Source organism: Enoplosus armatus, chromosome 10 (genome assembly GCF_043641665.1).
Source record: "Enoplosus armatus isolate fEnoArm2 chromosome 10, fEnoArm2.hap1, whole genome shotgun sequence".
NCBI classification, from domain to species: Eukaryota; Metazoa; Chordata; class Actinopteri; order Centrarchiformes; family Enoplosidae; genus Enoplosus; species Enoplosus armatus.
The window spans coordinates 4,722,081-4,733,327 of NC_092189.1; the positions used below are offsets into that span (position 1 = coordinate 4,722,081).

Sequence of the window (11,247 nt, forward strand, 5' to 3'; positions counted from 1 at the left end):
GAACCGTCAAACTGGGCCGGAGCCTGTATTCACTGAGGTTTGAAGGCAGAAATAGTGCTAATCATGAATCCAACAGCGTTGACTACATTTTTATTTAAAATTTCTTGAACAAATTGAATTTTGCCAAATTTTCAAGATTATGGTACAGTTCCTCCATCCATTAGAAGTCATGTGTTTGAAACAACAACCCTAACCATAAGGAGCTCTTGGTAGCTAGATGTTTCCTTGTCAAGTGCCTTCTGAGTTACAATAATCACACCTCTTACTGTCCGCCTGCTGCTGCTTGTCACCGCTGTGCCTGCTCTTTCTATCTGTTTGTTGTTTAAGGCTGTAGAGCTGATGTTTGATACAGGCACAGTTTTCATGGTCTAGGTTAGAAAATAGGAAGCAACCTAGATTAACTACAGTACCCACAATCCACCACTGCACTTTAATCCTGGACAACTGTGTGCTTGTCACTCTGTCTCATCCAGCATCTGCCCTCCTCTCCTCCAGCTTGTAGCTGAATAAGGAGGATTTTGTGTTTGAAGTTTTGGTCCCTGAATTACAGCTGCTGTTGCCTCTGAGGATGTGTGTCTGTAAAGCTCTATTAACTGGAATAGAAAATCCCTAACCCTTGTTACTGTGGTATAAATTCAGCCTAATATGTGTTTTTAAAGTTGGTTCCTAATATTCAGCATATGTGAATGAAGCTATTTATTTGAACTGAAGTTATTAGTTATCAGTGTTGGGACTTTAAGTTGCCCCTCTCTTGGCCTGCAGCCAGAGGTGTATAACATCAGCGAGTTGGACGAAGAGCAACAGGCTGCCATTCTGATACCCTCCTGACCACAAACTAATCTGCACTCAAAAGAACACTAAGACCGCACTAAAAGTTTACATTTGATCGCATCTGCAGTGCAGATAAGACATGCTTTTACTCATTAATCCTGCACGTTCAGTTGAACATATATATATAGGTATCAGTATGTTGGCCTGTGCCCAGATTTGCCAAACTCTCTCCATTTCTTACCAGAGGCTTGATCTGCCTGCTCACCTTGGAGCTGCCAGCCAGGAACTCATTTCACAAAAACTGACTTGACTGGATCTGCATGCAAACTGAAATCTGCTAATTAACCCTGTGTGGCCACGGCCCAGTCTGCCCGCTTAAGATGCCCAGAGAATCTGCGATTTAGGTCACAAGATGAAACGTGCATTTTGTGGTTCAGATGGAGTGTAGTTGGGCTGCATTTAAACATGAACTAGTGGTTGTAGATTTCTACAGTTTGTCATAATGTTTGGATCAAACAGGGTTAAACGTTGGATTTGCTTTGTAAGTTAGACCCTTTCTGTTGAGATTTGAAACTGCAGGTAGTAGTGTGTATCCTCCTCAAGTACTGTTTGTTGTGTAAGAAGTTCTACATATCACTGGATGAATGAGGAATAAAGTTAATGTTACCTTGGCTTTGCCTCCTGGGGTGTATTGTATTTGTTTTAGTAGTTGCCACTGCGGTCTAGTGTTCGGGTTCAGAGATGAATTATCTATGAGCAAGACAGTCAATCCATTGATTATTAATCCCACTGTGTCGCCCCCTGTTGGCAGTGTTCAGAACTTGCTGATGATGCTCTGCCTTTAAAATACTTCCATATCACAGGCACACGAGTTTCAACATGTTCTTTTTATTAAAAACAAAAGTAGACAATATCAAAAGTCACATAAAATTTGTTCCTGGCTAAAAGAGGACTGCAGGTGGCAGAACGTATTTCTACTGTGGCTTCAAACATAGTTCTACTGCCACCAATGTACATCTGGAATGAGCCTATTTCAATAAAGTTGCACAGTGAAGGACCAGCACTCTGACGTCTGATCACTGAATCACCTGAACCTGAACCTGAACCAAACTACCAGCCTCATCAGCACCGGCGTCCTCCTCTACATGAACACACTCACAGCTCACACACTTAACACGTGTATATACAGTAATGAGCAGAGGAGAAGTCCATCACTTCCAGAAATCCAAATCGATGTCGAGTTAAAACAACGTTGATGTGAAAGTGCCCAGCTCCACACCAGTGTTCCACCTTTCAGAGCTGTAAGGCACATGAATAGTGCGAGGACTTTCTGACGGCTACACAGAGACTGTAAAATAAGAAAAGTGGGGGAATAAGATGGCAGTTGGGATACTTTGTAAACTGATGGATCCTGGCAGGCACTTGAACAGCTTCTTGTATGTGTCTTGTAAGGAAACTGTTTGCCTTCACATGTACACTGGACGTCACACAGGGCTCCAAACTGACTGCTCTTACATCTCAGGGGTTGACAGAACATTGGGGATGCTCAACATGTTCTGTGGGACACTATATCTTTATGTGTAGGGGGGAAAAACAAAATCCTAAATCCAAACAAAAGTTTTGCGGTTCAATTCAGTTGTTTAAAATACTTGTATAATTAGTTGATGATTTTCCTCTTCCAAAAGTCAAATACATTTCATCACTAAGATACCATGAACAAGATTACAAGTGGAACAATGTCAAACAAAAAAAACGGTATTATCAAAACCTACGTATTTGACTGTACAAAGCAGAATTTGTTTTGAGTCCGGATTCTAGTTGGAACATCTTTTAGCATGAATAGACATTAGACACTGAGTATCCAGCATTATGAGAGTATATGTGATTTGGGCTCATCCCGTCTGTTACAAGATCCAACACGTGCTGACCCAAATACAAACAGGGAATACTGCTGCTTGTGGAGATCAGTGCTCAGTGACATTATATACAACAGGTATACCAGAGCTGGTGCTGATGTCATGTCTGTTCTGACGTGGCCATGATGTCAGCATGAAGGGCGGCTGATTGAGGGCTTTTTAAAATATAGAACCTACTGAGAAAAAGAGCAGAGCTTCAGAGTCTTTTCAGTCGTTCCAGGAGGAGTTGCTGTTCAATCTGCAGTGATGACGCCATGTTTGCAGGCTGCAGCTGAAGCTCCGCTCCCTCTCTCCTTCTCATTGGTCAAATTTCCACATCGCTCTCTTTGTCGTTGTCATGGTCACCATCGTAGAACTCGTTGGCCGCCTCCGGCCTGAGGAAGTGGCATTGTTGAGATATTAGGATAAAAGCTGACAGATTTTAAATATTTCAGAAGTTGCACTCTCTCGTACTGACCTGGTGTAGTTTTCCTCGCCCCCCCTCTCGTCAGGGTCGGGCTCGTCGTTGCGCTCGTAGCTCAGCATGTCGGACGGAACGTCGTGGATCTGGACGCTGGGCGCGTGGTTCAACATCTTCAAGTTCTCGAACACCGTCTGACGGATCTGCTCCAAGTACTGCACCAACACAAACACAGTTATAATGTTATGCTTGTGTGATTCATTACCTTTGTGTCCTCAAACACCTGGAACACCTAACCCTGCAGATTTACAGGCTGCGTTAAGCATTGTTCAAGCACTGTAAAGCACTTTAACTAGTGTGGGACGGTGTTTCACCTGTCTGGAGTTCTGGTTTTCTATCCTGGTGCTGACATCAGGGTGCAGCGTGAAGTCTGGAGCAAAGTACTCAAAGTACTCTGCAGAGGACAGAAACAAGAGGAGGAGGATGTGGTTGAGAACTGTATGTGAAAAATGGCATGCTTGCATGTACATTCAAAATGTCAGATCACTGCTCTTCCAACAGATGGCGCTAAGGTTTGAAAATGCTCAAACTTCAGTATATTTAACTTACCGCTGTAAGGCAGCTCATCACTGATGGATTCATCCAATAACAGAGACGTCTCAAAGGTCCTACAACAAGAAAGGAACTGCCATTATTAGAAATAAAGCCCAGATCATGAGTAAACTCACAACATGGAACCTCCCTCACCTTCTGACCATAACAGCACGCTGTGCGCAGGAAACCAGGCGCGCGTGTGTGTGTGTGTGTGTGTGTGTCAGACTTACCAGCAGCGAGCCACGTTCCTCACGGTGTATCCTCCTCCTCCCAGGACCAACAGAGGAATCTTAAAGCTCTTTACGAACTCCACACACTCCCTGAAAGACAGCGAGCAAAGCGCACACACACATTAACACACATGACGATCAGAGCTGCATTTTAAATCAACACTGTTTCTTTCATTCATTCAATGCTTTTACACTCTTATTCCAACGCGAGGCGACTTTAAGATGATAACTGGAACTAAAAGGTAAACTCTGTTGTCTTTTGTCAGAAAAAGAATCCACATGCTGTTAATGATGATTATAAATGCAACATCTGGGTCAGATAGGCCTCATCAGATATATTTTTCTTCTTCTCACTGTTTTGGCAGCAGAAACTGTATTCATACCAGTTTGTACATCATCGGACAAAAAAGCAAAAAGCAAATACTGCCGTAACACAGTTTCCCCGCGGTGTTCATCTCATTTCATATTAAGTACTTCAGTCATGGTTCTGACAGCGTTGCTCTGCCTCTCTCACAGAGCTGATAAGCAGCATTGTGACGCAAGCTATTCAGGATCACCGATGTCAGGCTCAGTGAGGACAAGTAGCTGAACTCTCTTCGTGTTACAGGCCCCCGATCAGGAACCAGGAAGCTGGCTGAGACACTTCACTTTAACTGGGAAACAGTCGGCCTCACCCGTGTCCCCGTATGCTGAGGTTGAAGCAGCCCAGCCTGTCACAGCCCAGAGAATCTGCTCCACACTGGAAGGAGGAGAACACACAAATGTGTTGACATCCTACGATTATAATCTGACAAAGGCCCTGATCACACTACACGTGCACAGTGAATGATCCATGAGCTGAGATGGCAGGTGTTGAGGAACAGAAGAATACTGCATCAGAGACTCAGAGCTGCTCACTGACCTGTAGGACGATGCAGGTCGGCTGGTAGAAATCCACCACCTGTTTAATAACCGGCTGGAACAGCTGTCTGTAGCCTGGAACACACACACACAGTTCACAGCAGTGTGAATCAGTCAACACAACAATAATACTAATAATAACACAGCTCTGCGTGCTATTTTATACATGAAATCTGTGCAGGAAGTCAACTCACTCTGGTCATCGATGCCATCTCTGAGAGGAACATTGAGGCAGTAGTAACGGCCGCTCTCTGCTCCCACCTCATACATGTCCCCTGCAGCAAACACACACATGCTGCGTTAATACACACCCCTACAGAGATAACACATTCATAACATAGTGTACTGAAGCAACTCAGATTACACACTTCCCTCTGCACCACTTGAGAAATGTTAATAAACAAATCAGAAATGAGTCGGATTTGGCGTTAGTCTCTCTGCAACTGCCACCATCACAATTTCTAGAGCTTAAAGATGCTGACATGTTGGACTTTAACATATTTGTTGTGTTTTGCTCATTAAATAAAATGAATCACTATTTCCTGAACAAATAAAGCAGTTATTTATCTGTTCGTGGTGCTTCTAAGCTGAAGTAATATTGCCATACAGATGAATGGCGCTCTCAGAATCTGTGTATAAATGTTCAGTGTGTATCCGAAACTAAGAAAACACTACCTGAACAACAACAACAACACATTCGTCAGACACTTAAAGCAGCTCGTACCTGTTCCTGGAAAAAAGTAGTTCCCGTATTTGTGGAAGGACACAGTCATGACGCGGTCAGTCAGGTAAAAGGCTTCCTGTACGCCGTCACCATGGTGAATGTCTATGTCGATGTACAGAACCCTGGGGTGGTATCTGTAACACACACACACACACACAGACAGTTGCAAAGAGAGAAGCCGACACAGCAAACTGTTCATTCAGCGGCGCTTCCTCTTACTTGAGCAGCTCCAGAATACTGATGACGATGTCATTGACGTAACAAAATCCAGACGCCTGCAAACAGAAGAATCATGTCAGTCCTTTCACCACTCACAGCTACACTGAATGCATTTAGCAGAAAGGAATGAACATACAAGACTACGTTCTGACCTCAAACTTTTTGGCATGATGCAAACCTCCGGCCCAGTTGATGGCAATGTCACAGATCTGCAAAACAAAGTGGAACCACCATGACTCTATTGTCCTGAGCAGGCAGCCAGTAGTGCTGCAGCATGCCACTGCTGATTCAGGTCAACAATGACACCGTGCTAACACTGTCCGAGGATGATTCAGGTATCATCTGCTAAACAGATGTTCCTCTTTAAATCAGCAGCTGCTGAGCAGAAACCTCAGAGCGGGACAGGAAGTCAGCATGGCAGCAACTGAAATGATAACAAAAACTCTACTACAGCAGCGATGCTTGTGACAGAGGAACCGCTCAAATGACACAGACCACTGATTTTCACTGACTTCAGTCGTGTTTGTGTGTGTGTGTTACCTTGTGGTTGAGCTGTGTAGCTCCCTGTAAGGAGGCTCCCGTGTATCTTGAGCAAAACTCAAAAAGACCAGGAAACACAGGACTAAAACAAAAACACACACAGGCACAACATGTTGTAGTTATGGTTTAGTGACCCCTCTAACAACAGTGATCGTCAATCTGACTGTGGTCAGTCAGAATTCAGGCATTCAAGCTGTCGACTTGATCACTAATGTCTCAGAGGAGTAAGACGAGCAATAGCATTCATGTCCTGGATACAAAACAAACGAGACACCCAGAACCTGACACTGACTATGACACCACGGGGACCGTTTGTGCATTTTTTGTTTTGCAATAATGTCAAAAATATTTAACAATGTTAGGCATTCATATTTTCCCAACACAAACCACTTTCACGAATAACAGTAATACTCACCAATCGTCTCCGACATTGAATGTGTTGAGGCTCTTGGTGAAGCCCTGCATGTTGTTGGGGCTGACCTTCTGTAGGAAGTCGATGTAGTCTTCAGAGTGGAACCGACACATGTCGTGCTGAGATGCCTTGTATGGCTTGAACACCTAATAAGGAAAAGAAAAAACATTTGCATCAGCTTAAACTCCTCATTGTAGTGTTTTTTTTTGTATTTTTAAATCAAGAGCAAATGTTGTGTCAGTGTGAAAAGCATCAGCCGGGCCTGACTCTGTCCGTGCTGCTCACCATCATTTTCTTGTAGAGTCCATAGTGCAGCACCAGACTGTGAGTCAGAGACAAACGGTGAGGCTTCATGGGGTGGCCAGCACCTGGCAGAGACAGACAGCGTCCACATTACAGCACAGATACTGCACTAATACAGTGTGCAGTAATACACACTGAAAAAGATGCATTATAGTGGTTAAATCACGACTGACAGAATGACACGGTTGTCTCTGATACAAATAGGACTACAAAGACATCTGCAGCAGGCTGCATTTTAATGGATAGTGTGAAGTGTTTCCGTAAAAACGATAATCAACAGCAATATCAAATGACCGTGCAAAAACAGCATGAAATATATGTGTGCAGGCTGGTTTCATACTGTAAACAAGCTTCAGCTCTGACGTTTTGAATATTTGCACCCTATGAGCATTTAAGTTGTCCAAAGCAGACATCGTCGGAAAGTAATAATTTACTGTCGGAAAATGATTTCATTTTACTTCAACTGTCTAAATACACGCATCATTATTGTAAGCTAATGCGCAACTACCACATACTATCAATTTTAAACGGTTAAAGTTAGCGAAGGAACTGCCGAGACATAAACAGTAAATGTCAAAACATTTCACGTCAGAGTGACACATGATGGAACATGTAAATAAATATCAATACAGAGAGCCGGCACCGTTAACCCAACGTTAGCTAGCTAAGCAGGACAGATACTTAGGGATTTGTACAAAATGTAGCCATACCTGTGAAATTGTGCTATAGTGAAAACCGACAAAACACACCCCCCAAACGCAGAAAGCGTGAAATGCTAACACATGAAATATGAAAATAAAACACATCTCTGAAGTTATTAGCATACAGCTAGCACGTTAGCACCGCTTCTCTTTGTCGGCCTGTTCGTTGCGATAACCAAACTCACCGTAATGAAAGTTGCCCACGTCCGGGTCGTAAAAATAAGATGTTCTGTTGGTCATTCTGAACGCAATACCTTCTGCCTTTTTTTCGTGAAACTATGACTGTTCTTGCAGCTATAAAACCCACATTTTTCTTTCAATTAGCAGACAGCCGCCATGGTAAACACCGACTAAGGCTACGTCATCAGACAGGGACAGTGATGACGGAGAAGGGAGGGGGAGGAGGAGGAGGAGAGGAGGCGGCAGGAAAAATAATAAAAGTCTTATTTTCTGAACTGATAGGAAATAACCAACAAGATGTATTGCCTCATGTTAACTGTCATTTACTTTGTTGTTTTACATTTCATTTTTAAACAACATAACCAACACATTTCATTTTCTTTCTGCATTTACCTTCATTTCCCTTTACCATTTTATGGGACAGAAGGCCTTGAAAAACATTATTCTTTAAAGGCAGGACAACTGCTCTGCTATTAATCTGGAGTGTAGGCAAATAATGAAAGTTAAAGAAATTAATAAATCTAAGTAACACTACAGGCGCTTTTGGCCTTCTATATATGCAGGCCTATTGGTGGTGTTGCCAAATTGATGATATAAAGTCATACATTTATTAAAAAAAAAATGCAAATTATATATAAATCTTTTGTGGCTATTTCAACATGTGATGTAACAACATGCTACAGCTTTAGCAATTGAATCGCATGCTGTAACAGATGAACTAAAAATAACTAGGGGCAACCCTTAAGGATTTGAATTACCTCATTATTGAATTATTTATTTTGTTATTTTCTGTACTAAAAAGTTTCTTAATTTGCAAAAAAAAAAAAAGTTGACACTGTACACTAATTCAGAAAAGAAAAGCGTAACGGTCTCAGCTTGGTTTTCCAAAACACCTTCTGCTGACACACCCCAACACAGAGACGGGTTTAATTCTCAAATGCCTTTTCAGAAACATAGACTAAGTCTTTTCATTGGAGTCCAAACGTTAAAAAAACAAATTGCTTGTGTTTATCTGGGATTGCCAGCAGCAAAAAGACAAGTACAAGTGAAAAATCGGATTTGTGCTGGCAGTGTCCAGATGCGGATCATGTTTACCTCTGAGCTACTGTCAGAGGATTATAGCGTTAATCAGTTTATTTTGACAGCATCTGGTAATGTCAGGCAGAATAACATGTCTCTGCAAGATACAAATAACCTGAACATGAATTGAAGTACAGCTACCTGTGAGGAACTGTGTTTATTTTGAACACCTGTTCATTAAAAAAACTTGTGAACAAGTTGATGGAGATTTTCCAGATTCTAAAATGAGAGAAACCAGACTTCACACACGTGGCAAAAAGGAGGGTGCAAGAGTTCTGACACAAGGCAGACATTTTAGCCTTCATCACACATGCAGTAAAAGCTGTTTTTCAGAGATGCTCCAACTGAAATGTATTCTTCAGTCTTTCTCCACCTCTCCCCTCCCTCTTTCTTTCCACAGTAAAAAAAAATGTGAGTGAGTGTGTGTGTGTATGTGTGTGTGTGTGTGTGTGATGGCAAGAGCAGATGTGCCCGAGAGGTCCACCAGCACAACCTGACATAGACAGGGTCATGTCCGCCTGCAGCGTCTATGTGAGTGTGTATAAAAGTCTGTGTGTGACAGCACAAAGAGATTTACTGGTACACTCTTCTTAAACACTACTATCTGCAGCTCCTGTGCACACACACACACACACACACACTCATTAACCCTAACCCTAACACACTCACTTATCAACATTGTTTCCTGTGTGGTATGCAGGGCCTATATATATATACATATATATGAATATATGGACCAATTTGTCAGGAAAACAGCAGCTGGATCGTTCCATGTCTTCAGTCACAGACTATGATGCTGTGATGAGTTACACACTTGTTTAATGTAGTCCTATGCTTCACTTGCACTGAAGTATTTTTAAACTTAATGAAGCCTCTCGTATAATTACATAGAAAGTGAAATGCTTAGTTAAAGGTTCCCTGTGGAGTTGACCACTTTTAGCTCTATGGACCAATGTTCCCCATTTTGTTTGCTCTAGCGCACTGGAATTCACACAATGTGTTTTAGTGAGTAACACTGACTGTAAACAGAAACGTTACAAGAAAACTCCACAGGGCACCTTTAATGGCATCAGATAAGACACTGCAGTCATCACTCTGTAGTTAGAGGACTTATTTGACCAAGACTGAGGTATTTGTGTATTTTACCTTTATAATCACCTTGAAACTTCAGAGCCAAAACACTAAAAGCAGTATGCTCCTGTCCAACATTGGGAGTTGGTTGTCTGAAAGGATTGGGCAATATTACAATATATACTCTTAGATGATATACATTTGCCAGCCATCAGACTTTGCCATACTTCAATGCGATGAAGTACTTTTATATGTCAGGTATTTCCGCCAGACATTCTTTCATAAGACATAACTTCTTTTTAACTTTTCTTTTTTTTCAGAAAGTTTACGATATCATGATATACATTGATATTGAGGTATGAAAATTACACATATTGTGAGAGAGGATTTTACCCATACCTCAATTATTGTGTTGGGAGTTGATCCAAAAATACCATATATGTTAGAGCTTTCATACACCAGAGGACATCAGGAAAGGTGATATGAACACAATACTGTACATTACATCAACACAAAGTAGACTAACGCAAGAAAAAATATAATTGATCAAATCTCCATGGAAAATAAAGTTTGCTTCCCCGTGAAATCACTGTGAAGATGGGAGTGTGTGTGTGTGTGTGTGTGTGTGAGAGAGAGAGAGGGAGAGAGAGAGACAACATCCATGACTGTAGAAGAGTGTGATGGAGAAGCTGGCATTAATAATTGTTCTTAGAGCAACACTGCCTCGCCTTCGCTCTACAGAATGTGTGTTGGCTTGTTGGCTGTTTTGCGTTGGAATGTCTGGTTGTAGATTTGACTCTCTCCCTCCTGCTCGTTTGCTCCCCCCCCCCCCCCCCCCCCCCTCTCTCTCTCTCTCTCTCTCTCTCTCTCTCCATCCCTCCCTGCAGCCTGCAGCTAAATGGCAGAGTTTACCTGGATTTTTATATATTATGTATTCCTGATGTTACAGGTTACAGTAGGTTCAACAGGTGAGCATGGATTGTGTTAGCGTGTGCGTGTGTGTGTGTGTCGCAGACCATGTTTGAACCTGGAATCCCCCTTATTTATGCCTAATGTATTCTTTGGTTGTTTTTTTTTGAGGAAGTGAGGTTTGGGGTTTTTCTCTGTGGCCATCAGGTCATGCTCACATGTGTCCACCTGCCCTTTTGGGATATATTAATTTCCCCCAGCCTATGCCAAACCAAGCCGTGATAGTTTAATTGAGAA

General features: G+C 42.3%; 1 protein-coding gene across 1 annotated transcript; it reads right to left on the bottom strand.

Moving 5' to 3' along the window:
• Positions 1 to 1,639: 1,639 nt before the first annotated feature.
• On the bottom strand, positions 1,640 to 8,063 carry hdac3 (histone deacetylase 3). Its single transcript, XM_070913995.1, has 15 exons — positions 7,896 to 8,063; positions 6,992 to 7,074; positions 6,710 to 6,852; positions 6,295 to 6,376; positions 5,907 to 5,963; positions 5,755 to 5,810; positions 5,536 to 5,669; positions 5,006 to 5,086; positions 4,813 to 4,886; positions 4,586 to 4,650; positions 3,912 to 4,001; positions 3,697 to 3,755; positions 3,462 to 3,541; positions 3,145 to 3,302; positions 1,640 to 3,061 (listed from the first exon to the last, which is right to left on the bottom strand). Exons 1-15 carry the CDS (start codon positions 7,948 to 7,950, stop codon positions 2,992 to 2,994), a joined length of 1,287 nt encoding a protein of 428 aa, XP_070770096.1. The 5' UTR covers positions 7,951 to 8,063; the 3' UTR covers positions 1,640 to 2,991.
• Between the last annotated feature and the right edge of the window lie 3,184 nt (positions 8,064 to 11,247).

Excerpts from the sequence above, each read along its gene's own strand:
- hdac3 (XM_070913995.1), bottom strand. The coding sequence starts at position 7,950 with ATGACCAACAGAACATCTTATTTTTACGACCCGGACGTGGGCAACTTT. Across the intron at positions 6,377-6,709 it reads TTCAATGTCGGAGACGATTG|TCCTGTGTTTCCTGGTCTTT; the intron begins GTGAGTATTACT and ends TTTTTGTTTTAG. Across the intron at positions 4,002-4,585 it reads CTCAGCATACGGGGACACGG|GGAGTGTGTGGAGTTCGTAA; the intron begins GTGAGGCCGACT and ends GCTGTCTTTCAG.